General features: G+C 42.0%; 2 protein-coding genes across 2 annotated transcripts in view; one reads left to right on the forward strand and one right to left on the reverse strand.

Annotated features, from left to right (window-relative positions):
* The window catches only part of LOC137274737 (uncharacterized), a 28,339-nt gene extending 10,515 nt beyond the window's left edge, over positions 1-17,824 (reverse strand). Inside the window, exons 1-20 of the mRNA XM_067808078.1 lie at positions 17,649-17,824; positions 16,236-16,384; positions 15,455-15,547; positions 14,564-14,720; positions 14,250-14,292; positions 11,267-11,425; positions 10,406-10,461; positions 8,920-9,057; positions 8,414-8,585; positions 7,602-7,706; positions 7,233-7,354; positions 6,958-7,051; positions 6,414-6,650; positions 5,279-5,511; positions 2,901-3,049; positions 2,296-2,388; positions 1,744-1,900; positions 1,416-1,458; positions 923-1,081; positions 47-102 (exon numbers count right to left, since the gene is read on the reverse strand). Coding sequence (XP_067664179.1) covers positions 47-102; positions 923-1,081; positions 1,416-1,458; positions 1,744-1,900; positions 2,296-2,388; positions 2,901-3,049; positions 5,279-5,511; positions 6,414-6,650; positions 6,958-7,051; positions 7,233-7,354; positions 7,602-7,706; positions 8,414-8,585; positions 8,920-9,057; positions 10,406-10,461; positions 11,267-11,425; positions 14,250-14,292; positions 14,564-14,720; positions 15,455-15,547; positions 16,236-16,384; positions 17,649-17,824 — 2,591 coding nt within the window. The remainder of the gene's footprint in view (positions 1-46; positions 103-922; positions 1,082-1,415; positions 1,459-1,743; positions 1,901-2,295; positions 2,389-2,900; positions 3,050-5,278; positions 5,512-6,413; positions 6,651-6,957; positions 7,052-7,232; positions 7,355-7,601; positions 7,707-8,413; positions 8,586-8,919; positions 9,058-10,405; positions 10,462-11,266; positions 11,426-14,249; positions 14,293-14,563; positions 14,721-15,454; positions 15,548-16,235; positions 16,385-17,648) is intronic.
* A 1,396-nt stretch (positions 17,825-19,220) lies between these two features.
* Positions 19,221-25,780, forward strand: part of LOC137273108 (complement C3-like) — a 33,742-nt gene continuing 27,182 nt past the window's right edge. Inside the window, exons 1-6 of the mRNA XM_067805564.1 lie at positions 19,221-19,279; positions 21,549-21,724; positions 22,451-22,627; positions 22,928-22,998; positions 23,438-23,575; positions 23,888-23,930. Coding sequence (XP_067661665.1) covers positions 19,221-19,279; positions 21,549-21,724; positions 22,451-22,627; positions 22,928-22,998; positions 23,438-23,575; positions 23,888-23,930 — 664 coding nt within the window. The remainder of the gene's footprint in view (positions 19,280-21,548; positions 21,725-22,450; positions 22,628-22,927; positions 22,999-23,437; positions 23,576-23,887; positions 23,931-25,780) is intronic.

The following is a 25,780-nucleotide window of genomic DNA, read 5'->3' on the forward strand; positions in this document are numbered from 1 at the left end:
GATATTGGTGGTATATTGCTAAAAGAGAGAAGCTAAACACACTGACCCGTGCTGAAGGAGGGCGTCCACAGCAGCGAATGGGACTGAGTAGTTTGGATGTCCCTGTGAACAAACTCGTATAACGACAGATCGCCTGGGTGGTACTTTGCAGCCAGCGATAACAAGAAAAGTACGACACAGGAATAGTTTTCTGTACAAGCAGCAACATCTACGTGTAGGAAACATATACACCTTACTCAAGACTGAGTAGTGCAAGAACGAATGCTCTAATCACATAACGTCAAGTGTTTGTCTGGTACTTTTACACATCTTAGAAAAGTGTCGTTATTGTATGACACCAAGATTGTTTCTGTTAAGATTTAATAGTGCTAGCTACTGTGTATTAGACTTCAGGTCAAGGCAAATCTGAAAACTTCTAGAACAGCCGGAATAATCCAGCACATGCTAACCTAGCATGTTACATACATTTAAAAAAAATAAAATAGAGGTCAAATTTGTGTTGCTATTCCAGTTGCGGGTAAACCACTTCACCTTGGACAGTCAGACTAACCAGTCATGTAAGTCTGCCTTTCTTGCTGCAGCTTCTGCCTTTGTGTTATACTGGCACTGACAGTGACTGTCACACTGTTATCTGCAGCCCTCTACAATTATTTGTACAGATCTGTAAACCTATATAAGGACAAGCTTTATGGATTAACAACTTCTTTGTTCAGATGATGTTTCAATATAGATTTTTGACAACGATACAATAATATGTATCGAAACGTCGCATTATCTGAATAAAGAGATTGTTATTCCATAAAGCTTGTCCTTATATTACTCCACAACTCTTAAATAATGCCACGCAAAGAAGTTACCTGTAAACCTGGCTTACACTGTTCTATGGTATTGTCTAGGAAGGACTCCCTACATAGAGCTGTACCTCAACGTGTTCGGTACCAGTCCACTTGAGGGCATTAGAGGGCAGACCCCACTCAAAGTTCTTGTAGAAGAAGTCCTGGTACTTCTTATAGTTGGGGTCAACGATCATCTTGGCGTCTATAGCGGATGCGATGATGAACTCGCTGTAGATCTGCTCCAGCTGACAAACACAACCTAATGGCTTAAATATGTACAGTCAAATAAGAAACCGTCTATGTTTTACCCGTATTGTCTAATCCATGAGTTCAGTTCATCATGAAATATGTGTCCCCGAGAATGCATGATGTGTTCGGTTTGTTCTTTTCAACAAAGTGAGTGAGTGAATAAGTTTAGTTTTACGCGGCTTTTAGCAATAGTCCAACAATATCACGGCGGGGGACACCAGCAATATCACGGCGGGGGACAATCGCATGTAATAACCATCGCTCATATCAATAAAGATTATTAAAATGGTTTCTAAAATGTCCTCTTATCTTATTTCGAGCTTTACTTACATCAACAGTTAATCCAAATGGATCGACATCTGTGCCGGCTAATCTATTAATGAAAGAGACATTGTATTAAAATGTTGACATGCGATCACAAAGCGTATGTGCAATATCGTAAAATGATTACTATTTGTTTGGTACCACATCATAGGGCATATACATAAGTTCCATACAATTTAATATGTTCGTTTTGAATATGTGTTCCAATCAAAATGAACTTCGGAGTACATGCTCGATGTAACATCTTGTCGCTGATCTTTGTAAATGTCAATCTTAGGCGGTGTACGATAAATATTATACATACATACAGACATCTGTCACCACGGATACCTACTTGATAGTGACGTTTGCTTTCCTCAGTGTCTCTATCTTGTCGTCTGCTTCAGACCGGAAGTTTTGTAGGGGTGCTACTTCCTCAAATATGGCCGAGTCAAGGAGGTAGTTTACTTGTGGTTCATCGATTTCAATGTACACCTTAAACGTTTTGGTGTCTGAAATTGATGTTAAATTTTTCCTATACTTCGGAAGATATCTCCTGGAAATGCAACCGGAAATATACCCAGTAAACTTCATGTCTGGCTCCAAAGACGACATCACAGATACGAGTCATCAATACCAGGGTGACTGTAATCTTCATCTCTATATTTTTATGATATTCTGTTCACGACAGGTGGTGGCAGAGATTTGTTCACATACGTTCCATTGTTACCAAGCAAATGGCTACACCGAAACGGTAATCATATTAATATTAAAGAAGTTGTATATCCATAGAACTCTACTCATTGTTCATCACACCGACTTCTAAATGCTACTCAAAGAAATTATCTGGTGAGAAAGATTTGTTCACATAAGTTCCATTGCAAACAAAACGTGGTACCACACTTACTGTTAGGTATGAGATAGTCCCCTCCTATCAGATGCCACCCTGTACCAAGCTGTATGTAGGGAGACTTGCCCATGGTGTCGTAGTGATGTCTTCCTGTATACAAAGGATACCTTGCCTCAACAGTCGCTTATTCCTCTAACAGCTAAATATTCACTTTGATATTCACTTAACCCAAAAGCAAGAGAGGGAATGTCCACAGGTTTACAATATTTCCTCGAAAGCTTATATTCAAGTAAATGATAACGAACAAAGTGTTGAGTGTCTTTGTTGAAAATCGACACTGGAACTTCTGTGGGTTGTGTTACTTGTGAACGAAGACCTGCCAAGTAGCGTGCGTTGTGTTACTTGTGAATGAAGATCTCCCATCTACTGTGGGTTGTGTTACTTGTTAATAAAGACCTCCCATGTTCTGTGGACTGTGCTATTTGTGTATGAAGACATCCCAATAAGTGTGCGTTGTGTTGCTTGTGAATGAAGACCTCCCGTCTACTGTGGGTTGTGCTACATGTGAATGAAGGCCTCCTATGTTCTGTGGATTGTGTTACTTGTGACAGTAAGTCCTACCCTGTTCTATGGGTTGCGCTACTCGAGAAGCCAAGTCCTACCTTGTGTTGTCACGATGTCTACGTTGATGTTGACGCCATGGTACAAGTAGCCTGGTAGCTGGTTCAACAGTTTGACGTAGGCACTGAAGGTGTACCTGTGACCTGGCTGAACGGGGACCACCTGCGCAGGACCTGAGTATTTGAACTTCCTGTAACAGTACCCAGTGCTGTCACTTTGATGTGAGGGAAGAATAAACTGATGCAGGTCTATGACGATTGACCCACAACAACGAATATGGTTCTAACAACACCGGGACGAACAGGGATTCGGAAATACAATTCACCGCAGTATCTCAAAGACCTTCTTAATCTGTACCTGCTCACAAGACCTTTCAGATCCCCTAACCACGCAGTAACTCTACACCCCATCAACGTCTACTCAAGTCTCTGAAAATGCATTCTCTGTGTACGCTTGTCGACTCTAGAATGGACACCGCATCTGTGTTCAGTCCTTCAAGAAGTCTCTAAAACATTTTTGTTTAGCCATTAATTCTTTTCCACAGATTTAACCTGAAAGGGCTGGAAATCATGCGCTATACAAGTGAATTATTCTAACAACATTTCCAGGCAACTCTGGACGGAGCCTCCCGGGAAAAAACGTCACCTGTTACAGGCAGTATTTGTTGTTGTTTGGAGGAAACGTCATACTTATCATAACCTTCATTTGCGTCTTGTTTATCACATGGGTATTTCACAGCGTTTTCGACAATGTGTGGAAGGAACAATATGATGCTGTCACATCAAGTATTCAGTACAACCAGACAATGTGTGGAAGGAACAATATGATACTATCGCATCCAGTATTCAGTACAACCAGACAATGTATGGAAGGAACAATACGATACTATCACATCAAGTATTCAGTACAACCAGACAATGTGTGGAAGGAACAATATGATACTATCACATCCAGTATTCAGTACAACCAGACAATGTGTGGAAGGAACAATATGATACTATCACATCCAGTATTCAGTACAACCAGACAATGTGTGGAAGGAACAATATGATACTATCACATCCAGTATTCAGTACAACCAGACAATGTGTGGAAGGAACAATATGATACTATCACATCAAGTATTCAGTACAACCAGACAATGTGTGGAAGGAACAATATGATACTATCACATCAAGTATTCAGTTCAACCAGACAATGTGCGGAAGGAACAATATGATACTGTCACATCCAGTATTCAGTACAACCAGACAATGTGTGGAAGGAACAATATGATACTATCACATCCAGTATTCAGTACAACCAGACAATGTGTGGAAGGAACAATATGATACTGTCACATCCAGTATTCAGTACAACCAGACACTGTGTGGAAGGAACAATATGATACTATCACATCCAGTATTCAGTACAACCAGACAATGTGTGGAAGGAACAATATGATACTATCACATCCAGTATTCAGTACAACCAGACACTGTGTGGAAGGAACAATATGATACTATCACATCCAGTATTCAGTACAACCAGACAATGTGTGGAAGGAACAATATGATACTATCACATCCAGTATTCAGTACAACCAGACACTGTGTGGAAGGAACAATATGATACTATCACATCCAGTATTCAGTACAACCAGACAATGTGTGGAAGGAACAATATGATACTGTCACATCCAGTATTCAGTACAACCAGACAATGTGTGGAAGGAACAATATGATACTATCACATCCAGTATTCAGTACAACCAGAGAATGTGTGGAAGGAACAATATGATACTAAGCAATCTGTATATGACGTCAGCTGACTTCCTCATCACATCCTTCTCCGATCGAGAGTGTTTACTGAGAACTGAAATATACTGAACAGCAAAAGTTATGCAAGTTTCGAAAAAATGAAATCTCATAAAAGTAAGCGTTCATGTTTATGTTTTCTATTTTTAAACTTGACAAAAAGCCAGAGTTTCTTTAGCTGTTCTTTTCTTTAGTATATGTACCTCACAACTGTACAGAAATATATATGTGGACGTTTTAGCCAGTATACAATAGGAAACATTAAACTGCAAAAGAGTCAATGGCGAACATTTGTACACAAATTTCTCCGAGGTGTCTGTAAACAGCAGTCTGTACTTCTCACTGTATGGTGGTCGATAGATGTTGGTTCTGGTTTACCAGACGTTACTCCGAGGAATGAATTTGATCTGAAATCTGTCCATTACTTGTTTCCGTCTACACCTTTAGTACACAGTTTGCAGTTTGCATCATCAATAAACTACTAACGGTTCTAGGTGTTCGTAAAATGGAGAGCATATATCATGCCCCACTTGTGGCACTCGTCAAAAACACAGGCAAAGGCACCTCAATCGTTAATAGATCATATCTACAGTGTTACAAGTATCTTTAGTTTGGGAGACTACCTATTGTAAACCTTCACACTGTGGCTTCCGGTGTAGCTATCTGAAGTCAAGGTCAGGTCGCACGAACAGCTCCATGCCTTTTGGGGACTTCCAGCCTCGAAGTCGCCATCTTGCAATATATTCGGAGAACACCATGCCCCGATGATGCACAGGACAAACACAAGTATAGGCAACATGTCGGACGCAGGTGCGTGAAGGTCCAGTACCAGTGCTAATGTTTCTAGATAGATTTGCTAATCCTTATCGTGGTATAAAGATATTGACATTTGACCTTAGATAGGTTTATCAACTAGCACAGGTTTCTAGACAGACACTGCTGTATCGGTGATCCTGTGTGGGCTTTGAATTGTATAATCCTTGAAGTCGGCCATGGACTTGGACCAAGCTTTCGATTTGTTGTTGTGTGTGTAATAGTGAGGGGGTGAGTTTAGTTTTACGCCGCAATATTCCAGCAATGTCACGCCGGCGGACACCAGAAATGGGCTTCACACATTGCACCCATATTCTGTAAGACATTTCATGACTCGATAGTGCGCATGTACAGGTGTAAACAATAAACACTTTCAAACATACACCATTACTAGACTGTGATTAATGTGGATGTTTTAGGTTTAATGTCCATATTTTTACAGAACATGACGACACTAAGCCCATCTGTGTTCATCATCCGATCAGTATCTGGGTCACGTGGGGCAGAGTACCTGAAACACACACACGCACGCACAATCTTCCACGTGCTGCTGCCATGAACAGTCTAAACGTCTGATTCATTTTTAAGCGGAAACTGTAGAGACATTTATTGATAGCCACTGATTAAATTGTCCGTGCCGCCTGTGTAGGGATGCTAGATTAAAACTATATTTCTTTGGGTGTTCTTTACAAGAAAAGTTTAACTTCATTTCCCCTAAGAAAGGTCTTAGTATCTTACCCTGCACTAACACACACACGCACACGCCTGTTCCGCTTAGACACAGTGAGGTATAGTCAGTATAGATGTTCACCGCTGTGGTCACAGTTTAGCAGTATCGTGGCGTTAGACTCCAGATGGGATCAACAGAATGTACCCGTGGAATCTAACCAGGGACCGCACGAGAAGTGACCACTTCAACCACAACTACAGCACTGTTCCAGTCACCATCTGAAACCGACGACACACACCTGTTCCGCTGAGAGACACAGTGAGGTCCACCCCTGCCTGACCCAGAGTGAAGTCCTCCTCCCGGATAACCTTCCCATGATGCTTCACTCGCAGCTTGTACTCTCCCTTGAAGGCCCGTACGTTAACGTCCTGGTCACGTGATATTGGAAGTGTCTGATTGGTTCTCCAGTCACCCCACACTAACTCTCGAACTATCTTGCCAGCAGCGTTCGGCTGCAACCACAGAGAATTTGGAATGTTAAGGAAGTAATAATACCTAGAGGTTTATCTTCTCATCGCGGTTACCTTTCTACAAGGATGCAGCTTTGTTATGTGCTGAATGGAGAATAGATGTCTCTGAGGAGCGGAGCAGAAGGTTCCGTTGTCAACTGTGTGATCAGGATACAAGACGTTCACTGATCTCAGAATCACACAACCAACAATTATCCACGTTTTCTGGCATATCAAGAAGCCTAGTAAGTCGATCTGAAAGTGTACTCCACCTCAAATCCCAGCCGATATGGTTGTGACCTTGACCTACCGTGACGTCCGGTCCCTCTGTCAGCACGGCCTGAGGTTTCCGAATGTCCCCACTCCAAAAGTGCCACTGTACTATTCCCTCAACGGCGGGGTGGCTGTAGAGACAGTCATTGTCAGCTTGAGGTAAAATGAAGAAAGTACCACAAACGCGTCCTTAATTTAGTGGATGAGAAGTGTATAACAAACTTAAAACTAACCTATGCACAAAACGCATTACATGGTAAGACCTTTATGGGTTACACCATGAGACCCCACATACCAGTATACACCTCCCACCTGTAGTACAGACGGTAGAGGTCCTCGTAGATGCGTGCCTTCTCCTGTTCGTCCGCTGTGTTCACATCCAGCTCTGTGATCATGATGGGAAGACCTGCTTTGGCGACCTGGTCCAGACGGAACTGTAGACATAGAGACATACATATGTCCAGATGTACAGATTTGTACTAAATACATGTTCCCAAAGGCGGATGAGGTTATACAAATTTGTCTTTGTTCACCCAGCAGAAAAATGGTACCTGTTAGGACAAATCATGCGCCCATAACCTTAACAGGCAGCATGGCATGTCATGCGCGCGCTCGTGTGTGTGTGCGTGAGTGTCCCCGTCTAGTGCATGTTATTCGTTTTGAGTATATTAAACCACTGACCTTGACGGCCGCGATGTCGACCGGAGGCGTCATGTGACTCTGTATCCCAACACCACCAACAGGAACTCCGGCTTCCTGGAACCTCTTGGCCTGGTCCAGATACGCCTGCGTGCACAGATTAGCGAAGGATTTACGCACATTCCACGTTGACGAGTCACATGGTTTGTTCCTAACTCTCCAGGCAGCATCGCAATACGGACGTTTGTGAGAGTTTGGGCCCTGATATTTCAAGTTACGGACAGTCTCAGACATGTTTGTACCGTGTAAAGATGGCTCACGCATTAGACCATGCTCGATATCTCCAGGGTACACGTTCCAATAAGTCTCCACTATACCCTGGACGCATCTACGGCTCTTCCAGATAACTTTATTACCTCCCTTTGTTGGCTCCGCCTTCTCACAGTAGCCAATCAGCTAGGCCGCCGTTAAAACCGAGCTTGCCAGTGTCAACAAAGATAGCGGTCGCAACTGCGAAGGTTTGCTCGCAGTGCGTTCCAGATTTTAGGGAAATCATATAAAAAAATTGACAGGTCCGAAACTTTAAAACAACATATGCGAGAACGCCTTCTACCTCTTCCAGAGAACCTCTGCATGGTTTCTGTTGCCAAGTATAATCGGTTAGATAATTCAAAAAACGAAAGTGAGTTGTGATTGGTTCGCTCAACTTACCAGCGTAGACACCTGACTGGATCAAAAGACAGTCAAGGGAGGTAATAAATTTATCTGGCAGAGCCGTAGATGCGTCCAGGGTATAGTGGAGACTTATCGAGATATCGAGGATGGCATTAGACTGGAGCAGCCTCTATACTTACGAATGTGTCATAATGGCTGTTGACGATGTTGTAGTCGTTGAGGAAGAGTTTGACAGCTGGATCTGCCTTGTGAGTTTCCCTGAACATCCACATGGTGATGTTAGGGTCTTGGAGTTTCTGTTCGTAGAAGTCTCCGTGAAGGTTCTCGTTGTTCACGTCCCAGTGCTGGAGTCTAGGGACACAGTTATCCATGTATGTAATCATATGAAAAGAGTGGTACGTTTTCTGTCCGCCCCGGTAGTATAGATGACACATTAATCACCCAGGAGTGGGTTAGTCAGTCTCCGTCATTACAAACATTTTGAAACAACTATACTGAATAGCAAAAGAAACGCAACTTTCGAAAAAAAATAAATGTCGTTAAAGTAAGTATTCATGTTTATGCCTTCTGTTTAAAAACTTGACAAAAACAGAGTTTGTTCAAGCCGTTACGCCAGTACACGTAAACTCCATTGCTGAAACCAGAACGAGCAAAAGGACAAACGATTATGAAACCTTATGCTTACTTCCCCTTGAGGCCTCCCACCAGTTCGTGGATTCGCTTGGCCATGAGGGCTCTGAGTTCAGATCCAGTCTTGTTGTACTGCCAGACTGGGATGTTCTTCACAACGTCCCAAAATATATTGTGGCCTTTGACCTTCTTTCTGTAACATTAATACTTAATACTTTGAAGGCGAGATGGTGCCCACTCAGTGTACGTTAAACATACTGCAATGAGGAATCAGCTCGTCAAATACTGTCACATTGAGTTCCTGTAAGGTGTGTAACATCAGGGTAAGCGCGTCAAATACTGTCACGGTGAGTCCCTGTAAGGTGTGTACCATCAGGGTAAGCACATCAAATCCTGTCACGGTGAGTCCTTGCGAGTTTTGTACCATCAGGGTAAGCACGTCAAATACTGTCACGGTGAGTTCCTGTGAGTTGTGTACCATCAGGGTAAGCGCGTCAAATACTGTCACGGTGAGTCCCTGTAAGGTGTGTACCATCAGGGTAAGCACATCAAATCCTGTCACGGTGAGTCCTTGCGAGTTTTGTACCATCAGGGTAAGCACGTCAAATACTGTCACGGTGAGTTCCTGTGAGTTGTGTACCATCAGGGTAAGCACGTCAAATACTGTCACGGTGAGTTCCTGTGAGTTGTGTACCATCAGGGTAAGCACGTTAAACCCTGTCACGGTGAGTTCCTGTGAGTTGTGTACCATCAGGGTAAGCACGTCAAATACTGTCACGGTGAGTTCCTGTGAGTTGTGTACCATCAGGGTAAGCACGTTAAACCCTGTCACGGTGAGTTCCTGTGAGTTGTGTAACATTAGGGTAAGCACGTCAAATACTGTCACAGTGAGTTCCTGTGAGTTGTGTACCATCAGGGTAAGCACGTCAAATACTGTCACAGTGAGTTCCTGTGAGTTGTGTACCATCAGGGTAAGCACGTTAAACCCTGTCACGGTGAGTTCCTGTGAGTTGTGTACCATCAGGGTAAGCACGTCAAATACTGTCACAGTGAGTTCCTGTGAGTTGTGTACCATCAGGGTAAGCACGTCAAACCCTGTCACTGTGAGTTTCTGTGAGTTGTAGACTATCAGGGTAAGCTGACATTATTCTCTAAAATGGTTGCTAACACAAACAGCATGTCAACTGTGTCATATTCAAGTGAAGAGAAGATGCTAGAAATGACAGCTGATGAACTGATTCAGGCTGGTATTGGTATTCCTGGTGGCCGAAGGTTTTCGGCGAAAGGCCAAAGCTTTTAGTGGTTACATGTCTGAGGATGATTAGTTGTGGGTATTATGAAAAATAATCATTGATAGTGCTCACCATTATATCAGATCGAGACTCGATACGGCCTCCGGTATGTGGAACAGAACTGTCATTGTTAGAACATACAAAACACTCACTTACTCAGTCACTCACTCACTTACCCACCCAAGTTTCCTCGTCACTCATGCACCACCACCCCATGCAACACCCTTCTCCTCTCTGTGAGGGACATACCTGTGTTTGAGGAGTGCGTCAATGGCGGTGAAGGGCCGCGAGTACCGAAGTTGTCCCTGAGGAAAGAAACCTGCCTCTAAGCCTCATGGAATGTACCGCAGAATCTCACGAACATAAGATACATCTGTGAAAGTCTCGCAAAACAACAATATAGCATCATCCGTGTAATAAAACAACAATATAGCATCATCCGTGTAATAAAACAACAATATAGCATCATCCGTGTAATAAAACAACAATATAGCATCATCCGTGTAATAAAACAACAATATAGCATCATCCGTGTAATAAAACAAGATCAGATGGAAAGAATGTGAGATGTTAACAAAATTGCAAATGTTTCGCGCTGAGTTTCTTCAGTACCTGACAGATGAATCTGTACATATACAAACTGAAAGGATGACATGAGTATAACCCAATGACAGGATCGTAGCCCGACGTCTGTCACATTTGCTCGTCGCACTAATTACAGACTCAGGTCCAAAACAAGGTCCCAAAATAAGTGCTCTGCAGAAAAGCAATCCACAGACACACCTGGTTGTTACACCTGGTCGATAGATCTAGACGGATAGCAAGATGAAAGAGTACATACATACTATAGAATTGCCTGAAATTCCAAGGAATCTGGAACATGTGACATGAAAATAAATATATTTCTGTGAGAATCTATTTTGACGAGTATGCAATGAATGTTGTACAATTTATATTTACACAACTAAACATCCACAATGTTAGTGAATTCTGTTGTACTGAAACAATAAAGCAATACTTAATTATAAGCTGATGTATATCGGGTTATAACAAGACTGTCTACTCCGGACGTGCTGACGTTGTCTGTGATACTGAGAATTATCTGTCTACCTCCACTCGTTCTGTGGCCTTCCACTTTAGACCGTTGGCCAGGACACCCCACTCAAAGTTATTGTAGAAATAGTTCTGGTACTTTCTGTATTTGGAATCAACTAGCATATCGGCGTGTACAGCTGAGCCGATGATGAACTCGCTGGATGTCTGCTCCAGCTGAAAGTCAAACATTACTTCAGTCTTCTGCTGTCTGTCAAAGGTCGGGAATGATGTTGCAAAGGCGTCATGGCTGCTGGTCTATACTGCAACGGGCATTATAATCTCTATTATCAATATTTACCGGGTCTGCATTCAGAACTTGTTGTGGACTTGTCATGAACGTTTCTTGTTTTCATTTTTTCATTTATTTATTCACTTCAATTCAGTCAGTGTACATTCAGATCGGGTGTGTACAAATAGAAATATTATGCATGAATAACGATTTTATGAAATTTATATAAAGCAGCAATACATTATTCTACAGTTGCGAGTGGAAATCAGCGGTGAATATTGTACTGAAGAGTTCGTAAAATATGCATTTATATCCACCAAAACTTTCGTAAGGGGTGTACAGTGAGTACTGACAAAAGACAAGATTTAAAACGTGAGATAACTGTAGTATGACCAGAAATTATTGAGAATTTTAGAAATTTGTTAAACTGGAGTTATAGTATAAACACCCATGGACATTTATCAAGTGCTTGGTCTCATTCGTTAATCCTTGTTCATTAGTTTATGAAGAGTTATTCCCCTTTGGTTACTTCTCCGAAGACGACATTTTCAGTGATCCTCAATGTGGATGATTTAGAGAAGAGGAAGTTGATTTCAGAGTATTATAACAACGACATCAGAAACTGACTTTAAGTCACTGGGCTCCAGTGAGGCACAGGTAGTCCCAGAAAACTGACTATGACAGGAGGCGGTTTGGTATTCTTGTTTCTAAAACCAAACGGAAGAGTTTAGAAAACTGGATATGATTAATAGAGGAACTGTGTCTGTCTGTAAGGAGACAATTAGAACTAAGATGCATGCAGTGGGTTGGCAGAAAAGTCGAGGAATTGTGTCACCGATATTGAAACCTAAACAAAAGGAGCGAAGGTGGAACAGGTGCTTATAGCATACAAATTCTAACTTGCACAATCGCTTTTCTCAGATGAAAGTTCTATGTGACTGTTTCGTAATACACTGAAAGGCTGGACCAAATACACTGAAAAACCTTTGTATCAGTCTGTGCATATCTGTGCAACGCCCCTCTGTGTATCTGAAGGGAATATGAACTGTGAGCAGTACACAGACATTCTCGGGGGACATTTACTTCCATCTGCTCACGTGTTCTTTGGAAATGTTTGGATTTTCCAGCAGGACCACGACCCAAAACGTCGTTGCAAGCATTCACAGGCCTGGTTTCAGACCCCAAATGTGGCATTATTTGATTGGCCAACTATAGCCGTGAGGTAAATCAAATAGAAAATGAATGGGGACATATGAAGGAAAGTGTAAATAAGAAAAATCTGACAAATATTGCTGAAATGAAAGAAGAGATAGTCAGATATTGGGACAGCATGGACCACGACTTTCTAACTTCTTTGATCGGTAGTATGCCGAGCCGCACTGAAGTCTGCATTGCTGCCCCTGGTGACCTGACAAAGTACTAACTGTTCACCTGTCTTTGAATCGGGAGATACTGTCTGCTGACATTCACATTTAATACGTGAGTAATGAGTGAAAAAATCTTTTTAAACACTTACAGTCTTTAAATTCTCGATGATTTCTGGTTGGTCATACCATATGTCACGGTACTGTCAGCGGTAACGACCCCTGCGTTAGGGTCATTGGCTCAACCACATGTGGTCGACTAGAATTACCATGCTGACGGCAACAGTGAACTGAGATTAAAATCATATATATGTGAAACAGAAGCACAATCCAATTGTAACAATAACACCTTAATTAAGACAATAACACATAAAGAGGTGATCAAACAAAATAGATATAATTTTTTTTTGTTGTAGAGTAACTAATCAACAAAATATAGTTCCAATATAGATTTGATCATAGGCTTCCAATGAGATTTATTGAAGAAAATACTGCATTCCTCCCAAAATAAAAACGTGTATTCCATATACCATATAGTTTGAAAACTAATTCTTATGGGCCCATTTGCGTGATAGAAGATTTAGGTTAATTTCGCGGGTTAACTTTAAATTTTTACCTCAATGTCCGTGACAAACAGACACAGACCACATAAATTGTACAGGATTCAACTTAATACAGGGTTTCGTCACACTATACATTAATATAAAGACCGCGATACAGTGATTATATATTATGGAATGACGGCAGAGCATTATTTTTCTTTGTGATCTCAGTACACAGTAGGAGCTATTGCGAAGGGGAATATCAAAATCTGTGATCACAATATCTACAGTGATATACTGATTAAGATATATTCGATTTGTCTCCTGAATTCATTTACACGTTTACATTCTATAAACACATGGTGGACATTTTCTGGTTCAAATTGACAAAAAGTGTACATATATGGGGGGTTTTCAGTAAGTTTCATTTGCAATAGCTCCTTTCATGTGTATATTGCTCTATTCAAATATTGTGAACTGAAAATCTAATAGTGTCATGACCTTGGTATACTTTAAGTATTTTGTAAAAACAGTATTTCAAGAAATAATTCTGGCAAGTTCTTGCCATTTATGACACTCCTTGGGGAGGGTGCTGCAAGTAATGATTGTGGGTGCTTCAGGGCGTATTTTAGGCATCTGTCCTCTAGCCAGTTGGACATTGGAAATGTTACAGGTGTTGGCTATTTACAGATTGGGTGAAGCACACAAGCACATGTTTGGTGCTGACAAGTTTGGAATCCAACTGACTATAAAATGTTTCCGTGATGTCATTACAACGATGTTCCCATGAACACTATGCCAGCAATGTCCATTTCATTTGACACAGATAACAAACTGCCTCACGCGATCTAAAACGTACTTACATCCACAGTTACTCCACGTGGATCGATCTTTGAACTGGAGAGTCTGTAATCAATCAGCATTGGTGTGCTAACATTGATATTTGTCTTGAAAGTACTTTTTCACTTCATCAATGTCTGTTTCAACTCACTTATGTTTTTTACATGTTTAAGAGTTGGTAAACATGTAATAGGTCCTTCTTCTAAATAAATAATATTTAGTCATCAGTCAAAAGGCATATGTGAAACAAAGTGTGTGAGAATTCTTCGCATTCTTGCTTTTATCTAAAACAACAAAAAATTAGATACTTCAGACATCTGTCATCATGGATACGTACTTAATAGTGACGTTTGCTTTCCTCAGTGTCTCTATTCTGTCGTCTGCTGCAGACCGGAAGTTGTTTAGAGGGGGTATTTCCTCAAATATGGCCGAGTCAAGGAGGTAGTTTACTTGTGGTTGATCAATTTCAATGTACACCTTAAACGTTTTGGTGTCTGAAATAGATATTTTGTGTTGGTACAATTTACTTTTGTTTTAAGATATCGCTATTACATTGTCCCCTGTCCCTTATAGCGAGCGTGTGAGTATGACGTTTTTGCAGTATTCAGCAATATTCCAGCAAAAAAACCCAGATGACACGGCACTAAGCGACCACAGCGGTACTCTCTTTGGAGTGTTAAATACCGGTGCCTCACCTTCACAGGACTCCACTGTGAAACATACAGTACTGGCAAAGTATATATAGTGAGGCTAACAAAGACAACAAGGGCTTGGAGAAGTGCACCATAAGCTGATGGAATGTAATATCCTTGATCTCGGTTGACGGTAGGCTTTGATATGAATGGCTTCGGTGAGTTTGCGTTTGGTGAAGTCCTTTTGGTTGTTGGCTAGGATGGTGATGTCGGCCCAGTTAATGAGGTGATTGGGGTTAGACTGGATGTGATCAGCGATGGCTGATTCGCTGTCGGACTTTGTGACTTCTTATGGTTGTTCGTTATGCCCTACAGAAGCTGCACGTTCTCATATCGTCGATGCTTACGTACTGCAGATACAGTAATGTACGACTTGGCATTGTTCACAAAACAAGCCATTCGTTGTTTTTGTCACTGAAAGCATTCTGCTCGCTCGGATCATATTTCTAAAGAAACTATACGTTTTAAATGAACTTCTCAATTTCAGTAGTTCAGTTGTACTGTAAAAACTGAAGGAGACGTCTTGACACACTTACTGTTAGGTATGAGATAGTCCCCTCCTATCAGATGCCACCCTGTACCAAGCTGTATGTAGGGAGACTTGCCCATTTTGTGGTGATCATGTCTTCCTGTGTTCAGAAGATATCTTGAATGGCTAAATATTCGCTTTAATATTCCCTGAATAGGAGGAATAGTCTCCGTCTCTGGGTTTCAGTGAAAGGAGAATGTAGGAGCAACAACACATTTCATATAAGGACATCACATGAGCAAATGCCTTAGGTTGCGGAGCTCAGTGCTGAAGTTTATACACTTTATAGAAGTTTCTCTGATAATAACTGATAACGAATACATTGTTGAATGTCTTCGTAGAAAATGGAAGCTGGAACAAACATGGCACACATTAATCAGATGGTAATGAGTGGTGTAAAACAATGTGTAGCTGTCCACAGATGTCTGACCACAACAACAACACATCACCTAATCAAAATCTAGATTCTAAATATCCGTTTAAAAAGTATTATTAAAAGTACATTTTGGTCCTCTCAGCAACTCCCACCTTTCATCACCTGTTTTCCTGTTCTATGGGTTGTGTTACTTCAGAAGGCGAGTCCTACTCCGTTCTGTGGGTTAAGGAACTTAAAGGAGGCAGGCTGTAGTCTGTTTTAATGGTTGTGTTACTTGTGAATGAAAGTCCTACTATGTTCTGTTTATTATGTTACTTGTGAATGAAAGTCCTACTATGTTCTGTGTATTATGTTACTTGTGAATGAAATCCTATGTTCTATGGGTTGTGCTACCCGTGAAACCAAGTCCTACCTTGTGTTGTCACGATGTCTACGTTGATGTTGACGCCATGGTACAAGTAGCCTGGTAGTTGGTTCAACAGTTTGACGTAGGCACTGAAGGTGTATCTGTGACCTGGCTGAACGGGGACCACCTGCGCAGGACCTGAGGATTTCGACCGTCTACAGAAGAGCGAATTTACTTGTTACAGAGATTCAATGTTGCAGCCATATTTAGTGTGTGCACCCATTTTTAATAATATTCATTCATTAATTCATGACATAACTACCACAACAAGCGACACCCGGAACAAAAGAAACCAATACAAAAGACGTACAGACTACCTTCACATCCTCTCGACCGTGGGACGCACACATTCTGCATCATATACTTGACTAAGGATAAATGAACTTCCGGCAACATAATGTGTCGGAGCCAGAGAAAAGCCGCTTTCAGTTATCAGCTAATTCGTCTGGAAAGAAGTAAATGATGAAATAGATATGAAAAAGTGATGAAAATGACATGAATAGATCGGTGACAGGCATGGTGCTGGATGGTCACGAATACGCTGAACAAGACCTGTCCTACTCCTGTAGCACTTATTCCCAACAACCGATTCAAGTATATGAACACTAGAAAAAGAATAATTACTTTCTCAGTTATAATGACTGAATGGTTTAACACAACTGCTTGGTGAACGATTTTCCGAATGCTATCTTATCTTTTTATCTGAATATTGTCTATTTATCTCCCGTTATCCCGATTTACCGTTATTCAAGATAAGCCGATCACCACGTAAACATTATTGCTGGTATACATTGAATGGAAGACTTGTTATATTCATTGTCCAGTAGTCAGGACACTGTCCCGTGTTAAGTTACAAGTGTCACTGGCACATTAGAAGAGCACCGCAAAACCACCACGTTAAGGTCATTTGCTATAAAACCCTGGGCCCACTTGCACAAAGCCAGTTTTACTGCTACAACAATTGAAACTCCCATTCTCCAACATTGGCTTAAGATAGCTGTAGCGCTGATATAGATTTGTGCAAGTGGCCCTGAAGTGTATAAGGCAGAGAAAATTCTCCTCCAGAAATCTGTAGAGCTTGATGTACGGTGGGAGGACTCATAATGTGGTCACGTGAATCAAACTTTCATCCTCCATGTTGCCTGTTTATTTGTTTACCCTTTGAATGTTCGTATGAAACTAATTCCAGACACAGAACACATGAATACTCTCTCCCTTCTATGATAGGCAGTGGTGGGAAACAATGGAACTCTTACAACACTGACACACCGGCGTCTCGTCTACAGACAGACTCACTGCAGGTGTGCACCAGCAGCACATTAGGTAAGTATGGAAACCTACAGTGACATTACGTCACTGGAAACCTGAGCACAATCTACTGCCACAGCAAAACACTCTATGTGGTTTACAAGAGTCTACCTGTTGTGAACCTTCACACTGTGACTTCCGGTGTGGCTGTCTGTGGACAAAGTCATGTCGCATGTGCACGTCCAGGCCGTTGAGGGACTTCCAGCCTCGAAGTCACCATCTTGCAATATATTCGGAGAACACCATGCCCCGCCCAAGGTTAGCACAAACACTACGTCAATCACCATATTGGTGTCTGGAAAGTACATTTAGTTTCTTATCTTCGTTGATAATATATGACCTTGACCTTTGCCTCTACAGAGGACCATTACACAAAAAGAAATGCTATTTCCAAATATCCCAGAGCACTGACTTCTGTCATCTGCGTTTCCGGTCACCCATCAATACTGTATAGATGTGTTGGTGGTCGACATCTCGACATCTCCTGGGTATGTGTTCCGATAACTCTCCGCTCGGAAAGTATGCCCTATAGATGTCGAGTATGTCGAGAACAATAGAACCACAGGAACCTGATACGCCGATGGGAGAAAACTCTGCAGGGAATACCATCGCTACATCCTCAATAGTGGACAGCACTGGACGGACGTGTTCGTTTCTTTCTGTCAATGGTTTTAATGAAAAAGACAATGGTTATGACAGTCTGTGAAATGATTAATAAAATGAGAATCACCGGTAGCTCAACACGGTCACAACTTCTCCTGACACTGGAACTTTACATGTGATAGAAGTTGAAAACACGAAAGCCCCCAATCTGTTGATGTGTAGATGAACTCACTGCACATTATTATACTAGACCTTTGTTTAGCGCCGCTATCCAGTTCACCAGTTCAACTGCTCAAGGGCGCGTTGTTTTCCCCCACTCACTGGATGTCCACCACAATGAGGATCATACTTTATACGCCACAATACGATGTAGTTTTCCAACAGTGTCGCCATGATTCATAAAACAACACCTGACTGACTTGCAACAAATATGGTGCTGATATCTATGCTATGGTTTGATTGTGTCACATGGTCTTAGGTTACATTACAGTGATGAAACAATTATGTCCTTTCCGGGAATGGCGGTATGTGCCAACAAGACGGACCCCAGTGTGCTTAGTTCCTGCCTTTCAAGTCAACGGGAAGGGAAATTCCCCGCTCGTCAAACCATATACATATGAGACATAGTCTTCATTGTAGTCTGTGTCACGGTCATTGAGGCACAAACCTTTCTAAACGCGTATGAATCAAATCTAGATTTTCCACAAGACCACATCTCATTGGGGTTCCTGTTCATTTTAAACTGCGTTTTGTTTCGATCAAAGATACATAAGTTCAGAGACAAAGGGTTAGTGCGTGCGTGCGTGCGTGCGTGCGTGCGAGCGTGCGTGCGAGTGTTTGTTATTCGAAACAGGCAACGCAGGTCCAGAGAAAATGTTTACACATCTCTCGCTGGGTCGGGCCCCCAGTTAGTGTTACGTACTTGCAGAATGTGTAGCATGACCCGTCGTTATCTCAAGACACCAAGTCGCCCCGCCCCTCCTCTCATTGTTTACTGTGTGCCATCTCGTGTTGTGATGTAGATCTGACCTTCTCATTGTGTGTTTCTCTGTGACGTCCTGCAGCATGGGACAATTCAACATGGTGGCCACCGCCATTGATCTGATGGTTGCAGTGTGGGTAAGCAGTGTTGTTGTCAGGTAGGTGTTTCATAGGGCTGGGTATGGCCCTGATTTTGATATTGACATATATTGCAATAATTATAGAGACATTTAGAAATATTGCAATGTGTCTTGTGATAGTCCGACTGTTACCCCACACTTTCAGGCTCCCCGTTTCCGTCGTGCACGCCTTTATGTGGAATGTTTAACTGAATTACTAGTATTGTAACAATCATACCGAAACATGGGTCTCATTAACCTATTCTGACAATGACCTTCTTTTCAATCGATCCAAAGTTTCTCGTGTGAAAGTGAAAATAGACAACACAACTAACTCTGACATGTTTGATAGGCATTCTAGAAGTTATGTAGATGAAGAATGGGGATTATGATTTATGGATATACAACCTCTTTCATTCAGTGAGTGCGACGTTTCGACAAAGATACTAATGTCGTTGTCAAGCAAAAGGTACAGGGTAATAAATTTGTGGAGGAATATACACATGAATTTTTGTTACAATAAATGAGAATACGATGAGTTGTTTATACAATTAATGGGGTTAATATACACAAACTGATGGGAAGCCAGAAGTTAATAAGAAGTAGGATATAGGAGACTGGAGGCCAGCAGAGTGTTGTTACAACAAAGTGGGTTGAAGTACAGAATCATTTTAACAATTGATGATATGTGAGTGGACTTTGGTAGCCCCCATCTCTGTTGATCGCTGGTTCAATCTTCATGATGTGGGAGTCCCTCTAGTAGCTTGCGTCTTCTGTAGTCTGAATGGTTCTTTTCTAAGATTTTGCTGTTGTTACAGTTGATGGTGTGGTTTGGATGATGTCTGATGTGGTCGGCAATGGCTGATTTGGAGTTCTGTTATCTAGCTGAGGTCTGGTGTTCCTTGAGTCTATGGATGAGGGGTCTGGAGGTTTCGCCAACATAGGTGTCGCCGCAGTCACATTCAGTGTGGTACACTACACCTGCTGGTTCTGGGATGCTGTGGGCCCTCCTGTTGCTTGCAGGAGGTTCTGGATGGTGTTTCTTTTTTGGAAGGTGACGTCGATGTTGGCCTGTTCTAGATGGAGTCTGCGGATGTGGTGGCTGGTTGATCCAATGTACGGATGCTGATGGTGAAGGGAGCTGATTGTTGTCTGGTGCTCTTGGTGGTTGGATGGAGGGTGCTCTTGATGGTCTGGTTGACAAAGGAAGGCGGGTATTCGTTGTAGGTTGGGAAGATAGGCATGTCTGAGGTGGTCCAGCTTGATCTCGACTAGTTCAGATGTTCAGGAGATGTTTTTGGCACGACTAGTCACAACTTATGAGGGAAGAGATGAGAGAGAGATGTCAGATAATTCGAAGGATCCTTACTCGGGATGACTCAGTAACCACCAAAATCAGAACCATATCGCGGTAATCACATCTGTACCGGGATATACCTATTTACCGGGATATACATATTTACCGAGATGTACATATTTACCGGGATATACATATTTACCGAGATGTACATATTTACCGGGATATACATATTTACCAGTAATATTGCAAAGCCTCAGTGTTTCACATTCACGTCATTTGGTTGTTTGGTTTAGCCGTCATTGGTGTCATTAGCTGACAGTAGTGACGTTCCCTTATTACGTGTTATGGTATAACTATGTTCCTGTATAACCTCTTATGGTATAAGAGTCCACAATGCTACCCAGATATATGTCCACTAGTTCATTAAACTACCTAAAATCCAATCCAATGTCCACCAATCCATAATGGTTACTCGATCTTTGCCCACCAGACCATACCCGTGAAGGTCCCGGGGTAGAATAGGCCTTCAGCAACCCATGCTTGCCATGAAAGGCCACTCAGCTTGTCGTAAGAGGCGACTAACGGGATCGGGTGGTCAGGCTCGCTGACTTGGTTGACACATTGTCATCGGTTCCCAAATGCGAAGATCGATGCTCATGTTGTTGATCACTGGATTGTCTGGTCCAGATTCGATTATTTACAGACCGCCGCCATATAGCTGTAATATTGCTGAGTGTGGCGTAAAACTAAACTCACTCACTCAACCCACCAGTCCATAATGCTCCCTGAATCTCCGTCGATCAGTCAGTGACGCTACCTAGATCTATGTCCATCAATCCATGGTTATACCAAGATCTGTAAAATATCTTAGAAGTGTCCCTTTCCCTTGCACCCTTGCACGGTGATGCCTTTCTAAGTACAAAGTTCATTCTTCAAACATAATATGTTGCATTCAAACCAGACACACGTGCGACAACCACAACGGATGATCTAAATAACTCTTTGCAGCGTCCAGGAACCCGTGATCCTGACCGTGGCGCCGAAACACGTCCGTTTCCTGCAGCGCACGACGTTGATGTGTTGCGCCACGGGGGTGGAGGCAGGCGGACTCAATGTGACGCTCAAAGTCAGGGATGAGGACTCTACCCAACCTTTCTTCACCCAAACTCTGTTCTTCCAAAAAGGTGGGCATTAGCTGAATAAAGCTGTGATTACTTAAACCACTACTTGTTTACATGCTGACCGCAATCGTTCCTTCTGGCAGAAAAGAGTTTGCGCATCCGGGACAAAAATTATTAGTGGGTGATTGCTGTGTTTGCCGGTGTATTCTATGGCAATTATCGTTGCCTAGGCTGGAAAACCAAGACTTGATTAGGGCATATTGCTGACGGAAGACTTTAACAAGTTGTAATACACTTTAGTTCTGATCTTCGGTGTCCTGCAGTTGATAAAACTGTCAACGATCACACACATACAACTGTCAACGATCACACACATAGAACTGTCAACGATCACACTCATAGAACTGTCAACGATCACACACATACAACTGTCCTATACATATGGGGGATCATTGTCTCTCTGGAATTAGACCTGCTGCACTTTGAACAGGTACCATATCAATGATCAACCCTGTGACGTAGCATAACACCCTGTTATTGGACCCCCCGTCACAGAATAACAGTTATATTCTGAGCGTAACTTTCAAAAACATATTTAATTCAACATGTTAAGAGCTACTCGTAGCATATCAAATCGTTCTTCGAGTCTATTATCCCTGCCGTGCCGCTGTATGTATTCATGGACAACAAATTTATGTTGTCATGTGGAAACCTCGGTGGCTGTGAAGGTTGGATCGCTGACTGTGTGCTGGCGATTAGGTGCCTCCATGTCACGATAATAAACTTCAGATGGTATCCAGAATGTGACCTTCAACATGGCCCCTGCTGACGTAAACCCAACATCCGATTCTCTGGTGTTGGAAGCTGAAGGCCCATCGACGAGAGAAGATACTATCCTGATACAGCGTGATACAGGCTACATCATGGTACAGACCGACAAGCCAGTCTACACCCCGTCACAGACAGGTGAGTCACGCAAAGACTCTACTCTACAAAGCAACTCTACAGCCAACATACACAGTGAGATAGGACACAGGGAGAGAGAAAAATCACACCTCGTCACACATAGGTAAATCAGACAGAGAAATCCACCCCGACACATGGGTGAGTCACACATCGTCACTCGCATGGCGGTCACACAGACAAATCCATCCCGACAGGTGAGTGGCACAAAGGTCATTATTTCCCGACATGTGAAACATTCAGACAAATCGCTGTTGTGCAGTGTTGTAGCCGTCGGTTGTGACCACCCTATGTTTGTTTCAGTGAAGTACCGGGTAGTGGCCCTAGATGAGGATCTAGCGTGGGCTCCGTGGACGGTCCAAGTGGATGTGGTGGTGTGTTAAATTTACAGTCACTGTCAACCTCTCAGTTAACCAGTAACAGCAGCAAGTGTCTTGGATATATACGTTGGTTACAAGGTGGTATCTCGACGCGGTATCAAGTCATGTAGGACAACAGACGTTATCCCAAGACCACAGAAAGCATCATATTTTTGGATCCCCTTGGGATTCGAACCAACAGACAGCTGAGCCTGATACATCTAAGGGAGTCCATTCTGACAAAAAATAACGTGTTTGCGCCTTTGGGTCCTATATCCCATTTAAGGAAACACATAGACACACAAACGGAAACATATAACACCTGAACAATTAAATAAAATATTTGTTATCCAACACGCTGAAAGGTGTGGTCAGCTTTGCTGCATGTAATTAGCAAGTGGCTCCCATCCTCAATATACGATATAACTAATTAGTTTGATATCACTACCCTTAGAGCCCAAACGGTATCATCGTTGACCAGATTCCTAGCCTTGACGCTAAGGCGGCCTTCAACACTCGCGAGTTCCGTCTGCACGAGCACGGCATGCTGGGAAGGTGGCAGGTTCGAGCCTCGTTCCAGCAGGAAGTGCAGGTAGATGTGTGTGGTATCAGTCAACTCTGCCTAACATGGGTGTTCATCCGTGTGTGTGCGTGTGTGCGTGTGTGCGTGCGTGTGTGTGTGTGTATTTTCCGTGTTAGTGTTGCATCAGTCGGGTTCTTGTGAGATAATTTTGCTTTGATGTGATATCTTGTGTATCTAAATACATGTATATATCTTGTAAGTCAGTAATGACTGTGTGATAATCATCATTCATGGTATTCGTCTGTTTAATGTTTTATTAGATTGTATGTTCAGCCCAATTTCTCGCTTTATATCCTCACATTGTCCCCTATTGTCCTTCAGCTGACGACGTCGGCAGTGGCGACGTTTGACGTGGACGAATATGGTATGTCTGACCTGCACGTCATTTTCTATTTTCTATCTTAAAATATTGATATATTTGATTTATTTAGTTAGAAATGTTTAAGGCGCAGCGAAAGAATGTGATAGTATTGTCCTTTAATGTCTAATTGTCCTTGGTCTCTGAAATATCTCTGGAGCATTTTACGAAATGCGAATACTCAAACTTACGATGCTTTTCAGCATGCAATAACCGTAGTGTTGAAACTGTCATGTAATACAAGGTTATACCACGTTTATAGCAATACCTGTGTGTACACTGATAGACAAAGGCATTGTCTCTCAACATCCTCAAGGTAGATAAACACATACAATTTAATATATTTATATTGAAAAAGAGAGACTCGGAGATGGGAGATTAGAGGAAAATCTAGACTTGCTACATATAGTTCTGCCGCATTGCCTAGCAGGCTAGGGGAAGGGGAAACAATGTGGTTCATGGACTGCTGACAGACTAATACTCATGCGGTAATTGTAGCGATATTATCACTCCGTGATACCAGGCTGAAACACTTATGTTCACAACCTCATTTTTTGAGGTATATATAGTCTGGTTCATAATTATTGAGAATTTTTCCTCTTACTTTGAGCTATCCTAACACCTCAACTGATTCACTGATACTTAAAACTAAGTAATGGTATAAGGGAGGGAACTCATCTTGGCCCACTGAGTATAGTACAATTAGAGTTACCTCCCCTGAATTTGTAGCAGACGTCATTTTCCTCAGCACTGTCAACAATGTCTGCTGAAGATAAAAGAAGGTTGATTTTTGAGTTGTGTAATCAAGGAATTGATGATGTAAATACATTGGCAGAGAGAACAGGAACTCCTCTTTCTACTGTGTATAGGATTAGGAAGAATTTTAAAGAGGGAAAGGATTTTGGGCACCAGAAAGGAGCAGGGAGACCCAGAAAATTGGACTTCTCAGATCGCGTCCGGCTGGGAATTTTAGCGTCTAAAAACCAAAGGGCAAGCATCTCCAACATCAGGTATGAAATGATAGAAAGGGGATCAACAGTTGTATCAAAATCTACAGTTAGAAGAAATTTGATTGATCTTGGATGGGAGAAAAAGACTGGAATTCTTTCTCCTCTCATGAAACAAGAACATAAAGACAGGCGTGTTGAGTGGTGTTTGGCACATGAAAACTTTGACTGGGAAAATGTGATTTTTACTGATGAAAGCTCAATATGGGTATATCCCAATAATGTGAAAATATGGACAAAGTCTGCGTCAGCACCGTTGTATCGACGACCTAAATACAGCCCAAAGTTTCATGTATGGGGAGGGATATCCTTATTAGGAACGACCCCGCTGTGTGTGTTTGAGGGAAATCTGACAAGTCAACGCTACACTAACATATTTGATAATTTTCTCCTTCCATGTGCACATGTGTTTTATGGAAATGACTGATTTTGCAGCAAGATAATGATCCTAAACACACCGCAAAACATGCCAAGCAGTGGTTTCAGGAGCAAAATGTGACTGCATTACCATTTCCTGCATATAGTCCTAAGTTAAATCCCATTGAGAACATTTGGGGGATGATGAAGGACTGTATGAATCAAAAGGGGTTGACAAAAATTGAAGACATGAAAAGAGAAGTGGTCCGATACTGGGACAGCATAACTCACGAGACACTAACCTCTCTGATAGGAAGTATGCCTACCCGTCTTAGATTGCGCCGTGAAGCTCAAGGAGACTTGATAAAATATTAAATTGTTACCTACACAACATGAAAAGGTCAGTTCACTTTCACAATACATTCAATTTTATCTGATTTGTTCTCGTTTAATAATATGAAATGCTTTAGCTATTCTCAATAATTTTGAACC

The sequence above is a fragment of the Haliotis asinina genome, chromosome 2 (genome assembly GCF_037392515.1).
Source record: "Haliotis asinina isolate JCU_RB_2024 chromosome 2, JCU_Hal_asi_v2, whole genome shotgun sequence".
In the NCBI taxonomy this organism is placed as follows: Eukaryota; Metazoa; Mollusca; class Gastropoda; order Lepetellida; family Haliotidae; genus Haliotis; species Haliotis asinina.